The sequence below is a fragment of the Taurulus bubalis genome (genome assembly GCF_910589615.1).
Source record: "Taurulus bubalis genome assembly, chromosome: 5".
Classification (NCBI taxonomy): Eukaryota; Metazoa; Chordata; class Actinopteri; order Perciformes; family Cottidae; genus Taurulus; species Taurulus bubalis.
Genome location: NC_136593.1, coordinates 150,268 through 172,500, shown reverse-complemented (window position 1 = coordinate 172,500; position 22,233 = coordinate 150,268). Strand labels below are relative to the sequence as shown.

Genomic DNA, 22,233 nt, shown 5'->3' with positions numbered 1-22,233 from the left:
CTTGGGTTCACTGGGTTCATCTTGGGTTTATATTGGGTTCATCTTGGGTTCATTGGGTTCATCTTGGGTTCACTGGGTTCATCTTGGGTTTATATTGGGTTCATCTTGGGTTTATATTGGGTTCATCTTGGGTTCATCTTGGGTTTATCTTGGGTTTGTATTGGGTTCATCTTGGGTTTATATTGGGTTCATCTTGGGTTCATTGGGTTCATCTTGGGTTCATTGGGTTCATCTTGGGTTCATCTTGGGTTCACTGGGTTCATCTTGGGTGCATTGGGCTCATCTTGGGTTCATCTTGGGTTCATCTTGGGTTCATATTGGGTTCATATTGGGTTCATTGGGTTCACTGGGTTTATCTTGGGTTCACTGGGTTCATCTTGGGTTCATCTTGGGTTTATCTTGGGTTTATATTGGGTTCATCTTGGGTTTATATTGGGTTCATCTTGGGTTCATCTTGGGTTCATCTTGGGTTCATTGGGTTCATCTTGGGTTTATATTGGGTTCATCTTGGGTTCATTGGGTTCATCGTGGGTTCACTGGGTTCATCTTGGGTTCATTGGGTTCATCTTGGGTTCACTGGGTTGATCTTGGGTTCATTGAGTTCATATTGGGTTCATATTGGGTTCATCTTGGGTTTATATTGGGTTCCTCTTGGGTTCATTGGGTTCATCTTGGTGCATTGGGTTCATCTTGGGTTCTTTGGGTTCATCTTGGGTTCATCATGGGTTCACTGGGTTCATCCTGGGTTCATCTTGGGTTCATCTTGAGTCCATCTTGGGTTCATTGGGTTCATCCCGGGGTCATTGGGTTCATCTTGGGTTCACTGGGTTCATCTTGGGTTCATCTTGGGTTCACTGGGTTCATCTTGGGTTCATTGGGTTCATCTTGGGTCCATTGGGTCCATTGGGCTCATTGGGTTCATTTTGGGTTCATCTTGGGTTCATTGGGTTCATCTTGGGTTCATCTTGGTTTCATCTTGGGTTCGTTGGGTTCATTGGGTTCATCTTGGGTTTGTTGTGTTCATTGGGTTCATTGGGTTCATTTTGGGTTCATCTTGGGTTCGTTGGGTTCATTGGGTTCATCTTGGGTTCGTTGGGTTCATTTTGGGTTCATCTTGGGTTCATTGGGTTCATCTTGGGTTCATTGGGTTCATTTTGGGTTCATCTTGGGTTCGTTGGGTTCATTGGGTTCATCTTGGGTTCGTTGGGTTCATTTTGGGTTCATCTTGGGTTCACTGGGTTGATCTTGGGTTCATTGAGTTCATATTGGGTTCATATTGGGTTCATCTTGGGTTTATATTGGGTTCCTCTTGGGTTCATTGGGTTCATCTTGGTGCATTGGGTTCATCTTGGGTTCTTTGGGTTCATCTTGGGTTCATCATGGGTTCACTGGGTTCATCCTGGGTTCATCTTGGGTTCATCTTGAGTCCATCTTGGGTTCATTGGGTTCATCCCGGGGTCATTGGGTTCATCTTGGGTTCACTGGGTTCATCTTGGGTTCATCTTGGGTTCACTGGGTTCATCTTGGGTTCATTGGGTTCATCTTGGGTCCATTGGGTCCATTGGGCTCATTGGGTTCATTTTGGGTTCATCTTGGGTTCATTGGGTTCATCTTGGGTTCATCTTGGTTTCATCTTGGGTTCGTTGGGTTCATTGGGTTCATCTTGGGTTTGTTGTGTTCATTGGGTTCATTGGGTTCATTTTGGGTTCATCTTGGGTTCGTTGGGTTCATTGGGTTCATCTTGGGTTCGTTGGGTTCATTTTGGGTTCATCTTGGGTTCATTGGGTTCATCTTGGGTTCATTGGGTTCATTTTGGGTTCATCTTGGGTTCGTTGGGTTCATTGGGTTCATCTTGGGTTCGTTGGGTTCATTGGGTTCATTGGGTTCATCTGGGGTCGTTGTGTTCATTGGGTTCATCTTGGGTTTGTTGTGTTCATTGGGTTCATCTTGGGTTCATTGGGTTCATTGGGTTCATTGGGTTCATCTGGGGTCGTTGTGTTCATTGGGTTCATCTTGGGTTTGTTGTGTTCATTGGGTTCATCTTGGGTTCGTTGGGTTCATTTTGGGTTCATCTTGGGTTCATTGGGTTCATCTTGGGTTCATTGGGTTCATTTTGGGTTCATCTTGGGTTCGTTGGGTTCATTGGGTTCATCTTGGGTTCGTTGGGTTCATTGGGTTCATTGGGTTCATCTGGGGTCGTTGTGTTCATTGGGTTCATCTTGGGTTCGTTGGGTTCATTGGGTTCATCTTGGGTTCGTTGGGTTCATTGGGTTCATTGGGTTCATCTGGGGTCGTTGTGTTCATTGGGTTCATCTTGGGTTTGTTGTGTTCATTGGGTTCATCTTGGGTTCATTGGGTTCATCTTGGGTTCATCTTGGGTTCAGTAAACCAGCCGAGCTGCTCCATACGGGGATGCAGCACGGTGAAATGCTGGGACTTTCACAACATGGACCCAGCAGCAATGATAGTTGTTCTTGTTGGTGTGGAAGTGGTTATTAATAGTATTATTATTGGTGGTAACTCAAGAGCGTTCAACTATTCCTCAAGTCAAACATCGGACCAATAGATCTCAGAGCCTGATCTCACAATGGATCGATCCAATCTCGCTGTATCGGGTTTGGACATAAATCTACATATATTTAGCTTATGTTTGTATAAATATGGCCATATTAATAAAACGGTTCATGGAAGTCTTATATAAATAGAATCAACAGCCTGAGCGTCGGTGGAGCAATCAGCACGAGGTCTGAAGCGTCTGTTGGTTCCACCTTGGAGTGGAAGCATCCAACAGACTGAAACCACAACAACATCAGCTACTGTCTCACAACAACAACACAATGTGTGCTAACCACAGCACTCGCATCAGAACCAAGCTCAAATAAACAGTCATTCAATAAGGGAGTCATTCTCTCAATCCAGCTGGGAAGCCGAGGACAAACTGCTCGTGTCTCTCAATTAAATTTAATCTAATTTCCTTTATTGGCGTTAATGAAACAGAAAACAACGAAGATGATGGAGGAAAAGAACGACGTGCAATTAAGTTAGAATTCATAGAATCAAGAAACTCTCAGAAAGATATTAACTGTAGCTCTGTGTGTGTGTGTGTGTGTGTGTGTGTGTGTGTGTGTGTGTGTGTGTGTATGTGTGTGAGTGTGTGTGTGTGTGTGTGTGTGTGTGTGTGTGTGTGTGTGTGTGTGTGTGTGTGTGCGTGCCTGCTGACCTGCGTACCTGTAGACCTGTTACTGACCTCTAGACTTGATACAGACCTATAGACCTAATACTGACCTGTAGACCTGATACAGACCTGTAGACCTGATACTGACCTGTAGACCTGTGAGAAGCCTCTCAGAATATTGAACTGCAAGTAGAGAATCATTCAAAATGAACCAGCTGTTGACATCGATCCCAAACCAACAACCAGAGACTCACAGAGACAGGAAGCTCTAGTCACTGATCTGAAGTCTGTTCAGTATTCTGTCCTCTATTCTCACAGCACTAATGAGCAGGCGCCAACCACACACACACACACACACACACACACACACACACACACACACACACACACACACACACACACACACACACACACCAGGCTTGTTTCTCACTTTCTCCTCATGAAAGAAGTTTACAGCATCAGCACTGATCAAATGTGTCGAGTGCCGCTCTCCTTTCACTCATTTAAATTCATCACAAGCACTCTGGCTCTCCTCCTCTTTCTCCTCCTCCAGCAGAACAAACCTTTAACGATGAGGTCAGCGTAGTTGGACACCCCTGACCCGCCGTCTGACCGGATGACGCAGCGGTAGCGGCTGGTGCTGCGCTGCGACGTGTCGCCAACGCTGACGGTCGCAGAGAAACGTCGGTGGTTCACGACTCGGGTCACCATCAGCGCCGTGTCTCTGCCGTTCCACTGCTGCATGATGGGAAACACGAGACCAGTAAGGGTTAGGGGTGACCCCGAGATAAATGATCACAGGTCTGAACCTGCATGCTGATCAGAGGCAGAAACACTCAGACATAGAACTCCAGATCCCTACATCTATCCCCAAATCTATCACTACATCAAAGATAAGATAAGATAATCCTTTATTAGTCCCTCAGTGGGGAAATTGTGGGAATACAGCAGCCTTGCATACAATAGAGACACATAGTAAAAAAGTAATATGAATAAAATAATAAAATAACAATAAACAGTAGTAAAACAGTAAGAAGAACATAGTATCGATTTCCAATTAAATATACAGACGGAATAAGAGTATATATATATATATATATATATATATATATATATATATATATATATACTCTCTCTCTCTCTATATATATATATATATATATATATATATATATATATATATAGTACTTAAACGTATTTATATTGCACCAGCTGAGTACAATTAAAGTGTCCACAGTGAGTAAAGTGACCAAGTGTCCAAAAGTGATTAAGTGATCATGGTTTACTGAGAGCTCAGTGTGTTGTGCAGCCTGACAGCAGCGGAGAGAAAGGACTTTCGGTACCTCTCCCTCAGACACCGGGGGTGAATCAGCCGGTGACTGAAGGAGCTGTGCAGCGCTGCCAGAGTGACCTGCATTGGGTGGGAGGCGTGGCTTAATATGGACGAGATCTTAGTCATCATCCTCCTGTCCCCCACCTACACCTCCACCTACATCTATCACTACATGGGTTAGGGTACTCCACAACATGTATATATCCCTGCATCTCTCCCCAAATCTATCACTACATCTATCACTACATACATCACTACATCTAACACTAAATCTATCCCTACATCTATCACTACATCTATCACTACATATATCACTACATCTATCCCTATATATATCACTACATCTATCGTTACATCTATCCCTACATCTATCACTACATATATCACTACATCTATCACTACATCTATCCCTACATCCATCACTACATCTATCCCTACATATATCACTACATCTATCCCTACATCTATCACTACATGGATTAGGGTACTCCACAACATGTATATATCCCTACATCTATCCCCAAATTTATCACTACATCTATCGCTACATCTATCCCTACATCTATCGCTACATCTATCGCTACATCTATCACTACATCCACCACTACATCTATCCCTACATCTATCCCTACATCTATCACTACATCCATCACTACATCTATCCCTACATCTATCGCTACATCTATCCCTACATCTATCCCTACATACATCACTACATCTATCACTACATCCATCACTACATCTATCACTACATCCATCACTACATCTATCCCTACATCTATCCCTACATCTATCCCTACATCTATCGCTACATCCATCACTACATCTATCCCTACATACATCACTAAATCTATCACTACATCTATCCCTACATCTATCCCTACATCTAACGCTACATCTATCCCTACATCTATCCCTACACACATCACTACATATATCACTACATCTATCACTACATCTATCCCTACATCTATCGCTACATCTATCCCTACATCTATCCCTACATACATCACTACATCTATTACTACATCCATCACTACATCTATCCCTACATCTATCGCTACATCTATCCCTACATCTATCCCTACATACATCACTACATCTATCACTACATCCATCACTACATCTATCACTACATCCATCACTACATCCATCACTACATCTATCCCTACATCTATCGCTACATCTATCACTACATCCATCACTACATCTATCCCTACATACATCACTACATCTATCACTACATCTATCACTACATATATCACTACATCTATCACTACATCTATCCCTACATCCATCACTACATCTATCCCTACATCTGTCCCTACATCTATCCCTACATCAATCGCTACATCTATCACTACATCCATCACTACATCTATTCCTACATCTATCCCCAAATCTATCACTACATCTATCGCTACATCTATCCCTACATCTATCGCTACATCTATCCCTACATCTATCGCTACATCTATCACTACATCCACCACTACATCTATCCCTACACACATCACTACATCTATCACTAAATCTATCACTACATCCATCACTACATCTATCCCTACATACATCACTACATCTATCACTACATCTATCCCTACATCTATCCCTACATCTATCACTACATCCATCACTACATCTATCCCTACATACATCACTACATCTATCACTACATATATCACTACATCTATCACTACATCTATCCCTACATCCATCACTACATCTATCACTACATCCATCACTACATCTATTCCTACATCTATCCCCAAATCTATCACTACATCTATCGCTACATCTATCCCTACATCTATCGCTACATCTATCACTACATCCATCACTACATCTATCCCTACATCTATCGCTACATCTATCCCTACATCTATCCCTACATACATCACTACATCTATCACTACATCCATCACTACATCTATCACTACATCTATCACTACACCTATCCCTACATCTATCGCTACATCTATCCCTACATCTATCACTACATCCATCACTACATCTATCCCTACATACTACATCTATCACTAAATCCATCCCTACATCTATCGCTACATCTATCACTACATATATCACTACATCTATCCCTATATATATCACTACATCTATCGTTACATCTATCCCTACATCTATCACTACATATATCACTACATCTATCACTACATCTATCCCTACATCCATCACTACATCTATCCCTACATATATCACTACATCTATCCCTACATCTATCACTACATGGGTTAGGGTACTCCACAACATGTATATATCCCTACATCTATCCCCAAATCTATCACTACATCTATCGCTACATCTATCCCTACATCTATCGCTACATCTATCGCTACATCTATCACTACATCCACCACTACATCTATCCCTACATCTATCCCTACATCTATCACTACATCCATCACTACATCTATCCCTACATCTATCGCTACATCTATCCCTACATCTATCCCTACATACATCACTACATCTATCACTACATCCATCACTACATCTATCACTACATCCATCACTACATCTATCCCTACATCTATCCCTACATCTATCCCTACATCTATCGCTACATCCATCACTACATCTATCCCTACATACATCACTACATCTATCACTACATCTATCCCTACATCTATCCCTACATCTAACGCTACATCTATCCCTACATCTATCCCTACACACATCACTACATACATCACTACATCCATCACTACATCTATCCCTACATCTATCGCTACATCTATCCCTACATCTATCCCTACATACATCAATGCATCTATCACTACATCCATCACTACATCTATCCCGACATCTATCCCTACATCTATCGCTACATCTATCACTACATCCATCACTACATCTATCCCTACATCTATCCCTACATACATCACTACATCTATCACTACATCCATCACTACATCTATCACTACATCCATCACTACATCCATCACTACATCTATCCCTACATCCATCACTACATCTATCACTACATCCATCACTACATCTATCCCTACATCTATCCCTACATCTATCCCTACATCTATCGCTACATCCATCACTACATCTATCCCTACATACATCACTACATCTATCACTACATCTATCCCTACATCTATCCCTACATCTAACGCTACATCTATCCCTACATCTATCCCTACACACATCACTACATACATCACTACATCCATCACTACATCTATCCCTACATCTATCGCTACATCTATCCCTATATCTATCCCTACATACATCACTACATCTATCACTACATCCATCACTACATCTATCCCGACATCTATCCCTACATCAATCGCTACATCTATCACTACATCCATCACTACATCTATCCCTACATCTATCGCTACATCTATCCCTACATCTATCCCTACATACATCACTACATCTATCACTACATCCATCACTACATCTATCACTACATCCATCACTACATATATCCCTACATCTATCCCTACATCTATCGCTACATCTATCACTACATCCATCACTACATCTATCCCTACATACATCACTACATCTATCACTACATCTATCCCTACATCTATCGCTACATCTACCACTACATCCATCACTACATCTATCCCTACATACTACATCTATCACTAAATCCATCCCTACATCTATCGCTACATCTATCACTACATATATCACTACATCTATCCCTATATATATCACTACATCTATCATTACATCAATCCCTACATCTATCACTACATATATCACTACATCTATCACTACATCTATCCCTACATCCATCACTACATCTATCCCTACATATATCACTACATCTATCCCTACATCTATCACTACATGGGTTAGGGTACTCCACAACATGTATATATCCCTACATCTATCCCCAAATCTATCACTACATCTATCGCTACATCTATCCCTACATCTATCGCTACATCTATCGCTACATCTATCACGACATCCACCACTACATCTATCCCTACATCTATCCCTACATCTATCACTACATCCATCACTACATCTATCCCTACATCTATCGCTACATCTATCCCTACATCTATCCCTACATACATCACTACATCTATCACTACATCCATCACTACATCTATCACTACATCCATCACTACATCTATCCCTACATCTATCCCTACATCTATCCCTACATCTATTGCTACATCCATCACTACATCTATCCCTACATACATCACTACATCTATCACTACATCTACCCCTACATCTATCCCTACATCTAACGCTACATCTATCCCTACATCTATCCCTACACACATCACTACATACATCACTACATCTATCCCTACATCTATCGCTACATCTATCCCTACATCTATCCCTACATACATCACTACATCTATCACTACATCCATCACTACATCTATCCCGACATCTATCCCTACATCTATCGCTACATCTATCACTACATCCATCACTACATCTATCCCTACATCTATCGCTACATCTATCCCTACATCTATCCCTACATACATCACTACATCTATCACTACATCCATCACTACATCTATCACTACATCCATCACTACATATATCCCTACATCTATCCCTACATCTATCGCTACATCTATCACTACATCCATCACTACATCTATCCCTACATACATCACTACATCTATCACTACATCTATCCCTACATCTATCGCTACATCTATCACTACATCCATCACTACATCTATCCCTACATACATCACTAAATCTATCCCTACATCTATCACTACATATATCACTACATCTATCACTACATCTATCCCTACATCCATCACTACATCTATCACTACATCCATCACTACATCTATCCCTAAATCTATCCCTACATCTATCCCTACATCTATCGCTACATCTACCACTACATCCATCACTACATCTATCCCTACATACATCACTACATCTATCACTACATATATCCCTACATCTATCCCTACATCTATCCCTACAGCTATCGCTACATCTATCGCTACATCTACAACTACATCCACCACTACATCTATCCCTACACACATCACTACATCTATCACTAAATCTATCACTACATCCATCACTACATCTATCCCTACATACATCACTACATACATCACTACATCTATCCCTACATCTATCCCTACATCTATCACTACATCCATCACTACATCTATCACTACATCCATCACTACATCTATCCCTACATCTATCCCTACATCTATCGCTACATCCATCACTACATCTATCACTACATCTATCACTACACCTATCCCTACATCTATCGCTACATCTATCCCTACATCTATCACTACATCTATCCCTACATCTATCCCTACATCTATCACTACATCTATCCCTACATACATCACTACATCTATCCCTACATCCATCACTACATCTATCACTACATCTATCACTACATCTATCCCTACATCTATCCCTACATCTATCGCTACATCTACCACTACATCCATCACTACATCTATCCCTACATCCATCACTACATCTATCACTACATATATCACAACATCTATCCCTACATCTATCGTTACATCTATCCCTACATCTATCCCTACATCTAACGCTACATCTATCCCTACATCTATCCCTACACACATCACTACATACATCACTACATCTATCCCTACATCTATCGCTACATCTATCCCTACATCTATCCCTACATACATCACTACATCTATCACTACATCCATAACTACATCTATCCCGACATCTATCCCTACATCTATCGCTACATCTATCACTACATCCATCACTACATCTATCCCTACATCTATCGCTACATCTATCCCTACATCTATCCCTACATACATCACTACATCTATCACTACATCAATCACTACATCTATCACTACATCCATCACTACATATATCCCTACATCTATCCCTACATCTATCGCTACATCTATCACTACATCCATCACTACATCTATCCCTACATACATCACTACATCTATCACTACATCTATCCCTACATCTATCGCTACATCTATCACTACATCCATCACTACATCTATCCCTACATACATCACTAAATCTATCCCTACATCTATCACTACATATATCACTACATCTATCACTACATCTATCCCTACATCCATCACTACATCTATCACTACATCCATCACTACATCTATCCCTAAATCTATCCCTACATCTATCCCTACATCTATCGCTACATCTACCACTACATCCATCACTACATCTATCCCTACATACATCACTACATCTATCACTACATATATCACTAAATCTATCCCTACATCTATCGCTATATCTTTCACTACATCTATCCCTACATCTGTCCCTACATCTATCCCTACATCTATCGCTACATCTATCACTACATCCATCACTACATCTATTCCTACATCTATCCCCAAATCTATCACTACATCTATCGCTACATCTATCCCTACATCTATCGCTACATCTATCGCTACATCTATCACTACATCCACCACTACATCTATCCCTACACACATCACTACATCTATCACTAAATCTATCACTACATCCATCACTACATCTATCCCTACATACATCACTACATCTATCACTACATCTATCCCTACATCTATCCCTACATCTATCACTACATCCATCACTACATCTATCCCTACATACATCACTACATCTATCACTACATCTATCACTACATCTATCCCTACATCCATCACTACATCTATCACTACATCCATCACTACATCTATTCCTACATCTATCCCCAAATCTATCACTACATCTATCGCTACATCTATCCCTACATCTATCGCTACATCTATCACTACATCCATCACTACATCTATCGCTACATCCATCACTACATCTATCACTACATCTATCACTACACCTATCCCTACATCTATCGCTACATCTATCCCTACATCTATCACTACATCTATCCCTACATCTATCCCTACATCTATCGCTACATCTATCACTACATCCACCACTACATCTATCCCTACACACATCACTACATCTATCCCTACATCTATCCCTACATCTATCGCTACATCCATCACTAAATCTATCACTACATCCATCACTACATCTATCCCTACATACATCACTACATCTATCCCTACATCCATCACTACATCTATCACTACATCTATCACTACATCTATCCCTACATCTATCCCTACATCTATCGCTACATCTACCACTACATCCATCACTACATCTATCCCTACATCCATCACTACATCTATCACTACATCTATCCCTACATCTATCGTTACATCTATCACTACATCTATCCCTACATCTGTCCCTACATCTATCGCTACATCTATCACTACATCCATCACTACATCTATTCCTACATTTATCCCCAAATCTATCACTACATCTATCGCTACATCTATCCCTACATCTATCGCTACATCTATCGCTACATCTATCACTACATCCACCACTACATCTATCCCTACACACATCAATCACTACATCTATCACTAAATCTATCACTACATCCATCACTACATCTATCCCTACATACATCACTACATCTATCACTACATCCATCACTACATCTATTCCTACATCTATCCCCAAATCTATCACTACATCTATCGCTACATCTATCCCTACATCAATCCCTACATCTATCGCTACATCTATCACTACATCCATCACTACATCTATCCCTACATCGATCGCTACATCCACCACTACATCTATCTCTACACACATCACTACATCTATCACTAAATCTATCACTACATCCATCACTACATCTATCCCTACATACATCACTACATCCATCACTACATCCATCACTACATCTATCCCTACATCTATCCACACATCTATCGCTACATCCATCACTACATCTATCACTACATCTATCACTACACCTATCCCTACATCTATCGCTACATCTATCCCTCCATCTATCGCTACATCTATCGCTACATCTATCCCTACACACATCACTACATCTATCACTAAATCTATCAATACATCCATCACTACATCTATCCCTACATACATCACTACATCTATCACTACATCCATCACTACATCTATTCCTACATCTATCCCAAATTTATCACTACATCTATCGCTACATCTATCCCTACATCAATCCCTACATCGATCGCTACATCTATCACTACATCCATCACTACATCTATCCCTACATCGATCGCTACATCTATCCCTACATCTAGCCCTACATACATCACTACATCTATCACTACATCTATCACTACATCCATCACTACATCCATCACTACATCTATCCCTACATCTATCCATACATCTATCGCTACATCCATCACTACATCTATCACTACATCTATCGCTACATCTATCGCTACATCTATCACTACATCCACCACTACATCTATCTCTACACACATCACTACATCTATCCCTACATCTATCCCTACATCTATCCCTACATCTATCGCTACATCTATCACTACATCTATCCCTACATCTGTCCCTACATCTATCCCTACATCTATCGCTACATCTATCACTACATCTATCACTACATCCATCACTACATCTATCACTACATCCATCACTACATCCATCACTACATCTATCACTACATCTATCACTACACCTATCCCTACATCTATCGCTACATCGATCCCTACATCTATCACTACATCTATCCCTACATCTATCCCTATATCTATCCCTACGTCTATCGCTACATCTATCACTACATCCACCACTACATCTATCCCTACACACATCACTACATCTATCCCTACATCTATCGCTACATCCATCACTAAATCTATCACTACATCCATCACTACATCTATCCCTACATACATCACTACATCTATCCCTACATCCATCACTACATCTATCACTACATCCATCACTACATCTATCCCTACATCTATCGCTACATCTACCACTACATCCATCACTACATCTATCCCTACATACATCACTACATCTATCACTACATATATCACTCCATCTATCCCTACATCTATCGTTACATCTATCACTACATCTATCCCTACATCTGTCCCTACATCTATCCCTACATCTATCGCTACATCTATCACTACATCCATCACTACATCTATTCCTACATCTATCCCCAAATCTATCACTACATCTATTGCTACATCTATCCCTACATCTATCGCTACATCTATCGCTACATCTATCACTACATCCACCACTACATCTATCTCTACACACCACTACATCTATCACTAAATCTATCACTACATCCATCACTACATCTATCCCTACATACATCACTACATCTATCACTACATCCATCACTACATCTATTCCTACATCTATCCCCAAATCTATCACTACATCTATCACTACATCTATCCCTACATCTATCCCTACATCTATCGCTACATCTATCACTACATCCACCACTACATCTATCCCTACACACATCACTACATCTATCCCTACATCTATCGCTACATCCATCACTAAATCTATCACTACATCCATCACTACATCTATCCCTACATACATCACTACATCTATCCCTACATCCATCACTACATCTATCACTACATCCATCACTACATCTATCCCTACATCTATCCCTACATCTATCGCTACATCTACCACTACATCCATCACTACATCTATCCCTACATACATCACTACATCTATCACTACATATATCACTACATCTATCCCTACATCTATCGTTACATCTATCACTACATCTATCCCTACATCTGTCCCTACATCTATCCCTACATCTATCGCTACATCTATCACTACATCCATCACTACATCTATTCCTACATCTATCCCCAAATCTATCACTACATCTATCGCTACATCTATCCCTACATCTATCGCTACATCTATCGCTACATCTATCACTACATCCACCACTACATCTATCTCTACACACATCACTACATCTATCACTAAATCTATCACTACATCCATCACTACATCTATCCCTACATACATCACTACATCTATCACTACATCCATCACTACATCTATTCCTACATCTATCCCCAAATCTATCACTACATCTATCGCTACATCTATCCCTACATCTATCGCTACATCTATCGCTACATCTATCACTACATCCACCACTACATCTATCCCTACACACATCACTACATCTATCACTAAATCTATCACTACATCCATCACTACATCTATCCCTACATACATCACTACATCTATCACTACATCCATCACTACATCTATTCCTACATCTATCCCAAATTTATCACTACATCTATCGCTACATCTATCCCTACATCAATCCCTACATCTATCGCTACATCTATAACTACATCCATCACTACATCTATCCCTACATCGATCGCTACATCGATCCCTACATCTATCACTACATCTATCCCTACATCTATCCCTATATCTATCCCTACGTCTATCGCTACATCTATCACTACATCCACCACTACATCTATCCCTACACACATCACTACATCTATCCCTACATCTATCGCTACATCCATCACTAAATCTATCACTACATCCATCACTACATCTATCCCTACATACATCACTACATCTATCCCTACATCCATCACTACATCTATCACTACTTCCATCACTACATCTATCCCTACATCTATCGCTACATCTACCACTACATCCATCACTACATCTATCCCTACATACATCACTACATCTATCACTACATATATCACTCCATCTATCCCTACATCTATCGTTACATCTATCACTACATCTATCCCTACATCTGTCCCTACATCTATCCCTACATCTATCGCTACATCTATCACTACATCCATCACTACATCTATTCCTACATCTATCCCCAAATCTATCACTACATCTATTGCTACATCTATCCCTACATCTATCGCTACATCTATCGCTACATCTATCACTACATCCACCACTACATCTATCTCTACACACATCACTACATCTATCACTAAATCTATCACTACATCCATCACTACATCTATCCCTACATACATCACTACATCTATCACTACATCCATCACTACATCTATTCCTACATCTATCCCCAAATCTATCACTACATCTATCACTACATCTATCCCTACATCTATCCCTACATCTATCGCTACATCTATCACTACATCCACCACTACATCTATCCCTACACACATCACTACATCTATCCCTACATCTATCACTACATCTATCGCTACATCCATCACTAAATCTATCACTACATCCATCACTACATCTATCCCTACATACATCACTACATCTATCCCTACATCCATCACTACATCTATCACTACATCCATCACTACATCTATCCCTACATCTATCCCTACATCTATCGCTACATCTACCACTACATCCATCACTACATCTATCCCTACATACATCACTACATCTATCACTACATATATCACTACATCTATCCCTACATCTATCGTTACATCTATCACTACATCTATCCCTACATCTGTCCCTACATCTATCCCTACATCTATCGCTACATCTATCACTACATCCATCACTACATCTATTCCTACATCTATCCCCAAATCTATCACTACATCTATCGCTACATCTATCCCTACATCTATCGCTACATCTATCGCTACATCCACCACTACATCCATCTCTACACACATCACTACATCTATCACTAAATCTATCACTACATCCATCACTACATCTATCCCTACATACATCACTACATCTATCACTACATCCATCACTACATCTATTCCTACATCTATCCCCAAATCTATCACTACATCTATCGCTACATCTATCCCTACATCTATCGCTACATCTATCGCTACATCTATCACTACATCCACCACTACATCTATCCCTACACACATCACTACATCTATCACTAAATCTATCACTACATCCATCACTACATCTATCCCTACATACATCACTACTTCTATCACTACATCCATCACTACATCTATTCCTACATCTATCCCAAATTTATCACTACATCTATCGCTACATCTATCCCTACATCAATCCCTACATCTACCGCTACATCTATAACTACATCCATCACTACATCTATCCCTACATCGATCGCTACATCTATCCCTACATCTAGCCCTACATACATCACTACATCTATCACTACATCTATCACTACATCCATCACTACATCCATCACTACATCTATCCCTACATCTATCCATACATCTATCGCTACATCCATCACTACATCTATCACTACATCTATCACTACACCTATCCCTACATCAATCGCTACATCTATCCCTCCATCTATCGCTACATCTATCGCTACATCTATCACTACATCCACCACTACATCTATCCCTACACACATCACTACATCTATCCCTACATCTATCCCTACATCTATCGCTACATCTATCCCTACATCTGTCCCTACATCTATCCCTACATCTATCGCTACATCTATCACTACATCTATCACTACATCCATCACTACATCTATCACTACATCCATCACTACATCCATCACTACATCTATCACTACACCTATCCCTACATCTATCGCTACATCGATCCCTACATCTATCACTACATCTATCCCTACATCTATCCCTACATCTATCCCTACGTCTATCGCTACATCTATCACTACATCCACCACTACATCTATCCCTACACACATCACTACATCTATCCCTACATCTATCCCTACATCTATCGCTACATCCATCACTAAATCTATCACTACATCCATCACTACATCTATCCCTACATACATCACTACATCTATCCCTACATCCATCACTACATCTATCACTACATCCATCACTACATCTATCCTTACATCTATCCCTACATCTATCGCTACATCTACCACTACATCCATCACTACATCTATCCCTACATACATCACTACATCTATCACTACATATATCACTCCATCTATCCCTACATCTATCGTTACATCTATCACTACATCTATCCCTACATCTGTCCCTACATCTATCCCTACATCTATCGCTACATCTATCACTACATCCATCACTACATCTATTCCTACATCTATCCCCAAATCTATCACTACATCTATTGCTACATCTATCCCTACATCTATCGCTACATCTATCGCTACATCTATCACTACATCCACCACTACATCTATCTCTACACACATCACTACATCTATCACTAAATCTATCACTACATCCATCACTACATCTATCCCTACATACATCACTACATCTATCACTACATCCATCACTACATCTATTCCTACATCTATCCCCAAATCTATCACTACATCTATCACTACATCTATCCCTACATCTACCACTACATCTATCACTAAATCTATCACTACATCCATCACTACATCTATCCCTACATACATCACTACATCTATCCCTACATCTATCCCTACATCTATCGCTACATCTATCACTACATCCATCACTACATCTATCACTACATCCATCACTACATCTATCCCTACATCTATCCCTACATCTATCCCTACATCTATCCCTACATCTATCACTACATCCATCACTACATCTATCCCTACATCCATCACTACATCTATCACTACATCTATTCCTACATCTATCCCCAAATCTATCACTACATCTATCGCTACATCTATCCCTACATCTATCCCTACATCTATCGCTACATCTATCACTACATCCATCACTACATCTATCCCTACATCTATCGCTACATCCATCACTACATCTATCACTACATCTATCACTACACCTATCCCTACATCTATCGCTACATCTATCGCTACATCCATCACTAAATCTATCACTACATCTATCCCTACATCCATCACTACATCGATCACTACATCCATCACTATATCTATCCCTACATCTATCCCTACATCTATCGCTACATCTACCACTACATCCATCACTACATCTATCCCTACATACATCACTACATCTATCACTACATATATCACTACATCTATCCCTACATCTATCGCTACATCTATCACTACTTCTATCCCTACATCTGTCCCTACATCTATCCCTACATCTATCGCTACATCTATCACCACATCCATCACTACATCTATTCCTACATCTATCCCCAAATCTATCACTACATCTATCGCTACATCTATCCCTACATCTATCCCTACATCTATCGCTACATCTATCACTACATCCATCACTACATCAATCCCTACACACTACATCTATCACTAAATCCATCCCTACATCTATGACTACATATATCACTACATCTATCACTACATCTATCCCTACATCCATCACTACATCTATCACTACATCCATCACTACATCTCTTCCTACATCTATCCCCAAATCTATCGCTACATCTATCGCTACATCTATCGCTACATCTATCCCTACATCTATCCCTACATATATCACTACATCTATCCCTACATCTCTCACTAAATCTATCCCTACATCTATCCCTACATCTATCACTATATCACTACAGATATCACTACATCTATCCCTACATCTATCACTACATCTATCACTACATGTATCACTACATCTATCCCTACATCTATCATTAAATCTATCCCTACATCTATCACTACATCCACCACTACATCTATCCCTACATACATCACTACATCTATCACTTCATCTATCACTATATCACTACATCTATTACAATATCACTACATCTATCATTATATCTATCACTATATCACTACATCTATTACAATATCACTATATCTATCACTATATCACTACATCTATTACAATATCACTACATCTATCACTACATCTATCACTATATCACTACATCTATTACAATATCACTACATCTATCACTATATCACTACTTCTATCACTATATCACTACATCTATCACTATATCTATCACTATATCACTATTTATATCACTACATCTATCACTATATCACTACTTATATCACTATATCACTACATACATCACTACATCTATCACTATATCACTACTTATATCACTACATCTATCACTATATCACTACTTATATCACTATATCACTACATCTATCACTATATCACTACTTATATCACTACATCTATCACTACATCTATCACTATATCACTACATCTATCCCTACAACTATCACTATATCACTACATCTATCACTACATCACTACTTATATCACTACATCTATCACTATATCACTACTTCTATCGCTATATGACTACATCTATCCCCAAATATATCACTACATATATCACTACATCTATCACTATATCACTACTTCTATCACTATATCACTACATATATCACTATATCTATCCCTACATCTATCACTACATATATCACTACATCTATCACTATATCACTACATATATCACTATATCACTACTTCTATCACTACATATATCACTATATCTATCACTACATCTATCCCCAAATATATAACTACATCTATCACTACATATATCACTTATTAGTCCCACATGGGGAAATGTATTCTCTGCATTTTACCATCCTCCGTAATTAAGGAGCAGTGTGCTTCTGTGAGGCGCCCGGCGAGCAATTGGAGGTTCAGGGTCTGGCTCAAGGACTCTGAGACATGTGGACTATGGGGAGACCAGGGATCCACACGCTACCTTGTGGTTTCAGGACGACCACTCTACTCATGAGCTACAGCCGTCCCTTCTAGATGACCTCCTCCTGAGGACCTTCTCCTGAGAGCCTCCTACCTCCTCCTGAGGACCTCCTTCTGAGGGCCTCCTACCTCTTCCTGTGGGCCTCCTACCTCTTCCTGTGGACCTCCTACCTCCTCCTAAAGACCTCCTCCTGAGGGCCTTCTCCTGAGGGCCTCCTACCTCTTCCTGTGGACCTCCTACCTCCTCCTGAGGACCTCCTACCTCCTCCTAAAGACCTCCTCCTGAGGGCCTTCTCCTGAGGGCCTCCTACCTCTTCCTGTGGACCTCCTACCTCCTCCTGAGGGCCTCCTACCTCCTCCTGAGGGCCTCCTACCTCTTCCTGTGGACCTCCTACCTCCTCCTGAGGGCCTCCTACCTCCTCATGAGGGCCTCCTACCTCTTCCTGTGGACCTCCTACCTCTTCCTGAGGACCTCCTACCTCCTCCTGAGGGCCTTCTACCTCCTCCTGAGGACCTTCTCCTGAGGGCCTCCTACCTCCTCCTGAGGACCTCCTACCTCTTCCTGAGGACCTCCTACCACCTCTTGAGGACCTCCTACCTCCTCCTGAGGACCTCCTACATCCTCCTGAGGGCCTCTTCGTGGTGCTGCCAGTATATGCTCCTGTGAGAAGAAGTACTGACCTGCAGCCAGAGTTTATCGTGCTGAGACCATTTCCCTCCGGCGGTGCACTGAAACGTAGCATTCTGACCCACGTTGACCTCCACGTTCTGCAGGCGCAGGAAGTGAGGAGCTTTACCTGCAGCACAGAAACACAGTGCGTAAACATTCAGGCACAATATTCCGTCAAAAGAAAGCAGATAAAAAAAGGCAATTGTTTTGCTTCTATTTGAACCAATTTTGTTGGGACGATATCTGAATGATCTCAAAAAGGAACTATTGCTTTTGCTTTTTGACCTTTAAATCTGCAGATGAAGCTGATTTAAGCGTTTTGTATCTTCTCATTGTGATTTATAGCACGACAGCATAACTGTATGAATTAAATTCATTCTGTGTAAGAATGTCTTCATGTTTTCATGTGTTAAAGCCCTGAACGAGTCCATGTGGTCCACAAGAGCTTAGCCTAACCCTAAAACCCTAAAACACAAAAACCCTAAAACTCTAAAACCCTAAAACCCTAAAACTCTAAAACCCTAAAACACTAAAACCCTAAAACCCTAAAACTCTTAAACCCTAAAACACAAAAACCCTAAAACCCTAAAACACAAAAACACTAAAACCCTAAAACTCTAAAACCCTAAAACTCTAAAACCCTAAAACCCTAAAACTCTAAAACACTAAAACCCTTGAAACTCAGCGGAGGGATATGAAGTCAGTGAAAAGTCTTTCTTCAAGTCCCGTTGTTGCAGAGTTAAAGTGTGTTCTTTTGTTTTCTTCTTCTTTCATCTCAGGTTTGTGTTTCATACTTAGAAAGTAGAATTTATAAGTTGATAGAGAGACCTCCACTCCCTTCCACTCGCTTCCCATCCCATGAACTCACACTTTGACTAATCTGATCCGTGATTGGCTCAGAGGAGCTTGACTTCTGGGCCAACTGATCAGAGACCAGCAGGAAGAGACAGAAACAGGAAGAGAAGACAGAACCATCTGAACAACTGAGAAGAAACAGCAAACCTCATAATGAGAGTACACACTTAGATGAGAGTACACTCTGAGAGTACACACTGAGATGAGAGTACACTCTGAGAGTACACACTTAGATGAGAGTACACTCTGAGAGTACACACTTAGATGAGAGTACACTCTGAGAGTACACACTTAGATGAGAGTACACTCTGAGAGTACACACTGAGATGAGAGTACACTCTGAGAGTACACACTTAGATGAGAGTACACTCTGAGAGTACACACTTAGATGAGAGTACACTCTGAGAGTACACACTGAGATGAGAGTACACTCTGAGAGTACACACTTAGATGAGAGTACACTCTGAGAGTACACACTGAGATGAGAGTACACTCTGAGAGTACACACTTAGATGAGAGTACACTCTGAGAGTACACACTGAGATGAGAGTACACTCTGAGAGTACACACTTAGATGAGAGTACACTCTGAGAGTACACATTTAGATGAGAGCACACTTTGAGAGTACACACTTAGATGAGAGTACACTCTGAGAGTA

At 40.5% G+C, this 22,233-nt stretch overlaps 1 protein-coding gene across 1 annotated transcript in view; it reads right to left on the bottom strand.

Annotated features, from left to right (window-relative positions):
• ptprt (protein tyrosine phosphatase receptor type T) overlaps window positions 1-22,233 on the bottom strand; it is a gene marked incomplete at its 3' end in the record, with an annotated part of 227,370 nt that overhangs the window by 187,594 nt on the left and 17,543 nt on the right. The window contains exons 5-6 of the mRNA XM_079218368.1: window positions 20,732-20,847; window positions 3,739-3,913 (exon numbers count right to left, since the gene is read on the bottom strand). Coding sequence (XP_079074494.1) covers window positions 3,739-3,913; window positions 20,732-20,847 — 291 coding nt within the window. The remainder of the gene's footprint in view (window positions 1-3,738; window positions 3,914-20,731; window positions 20,848-22,233) is intronic.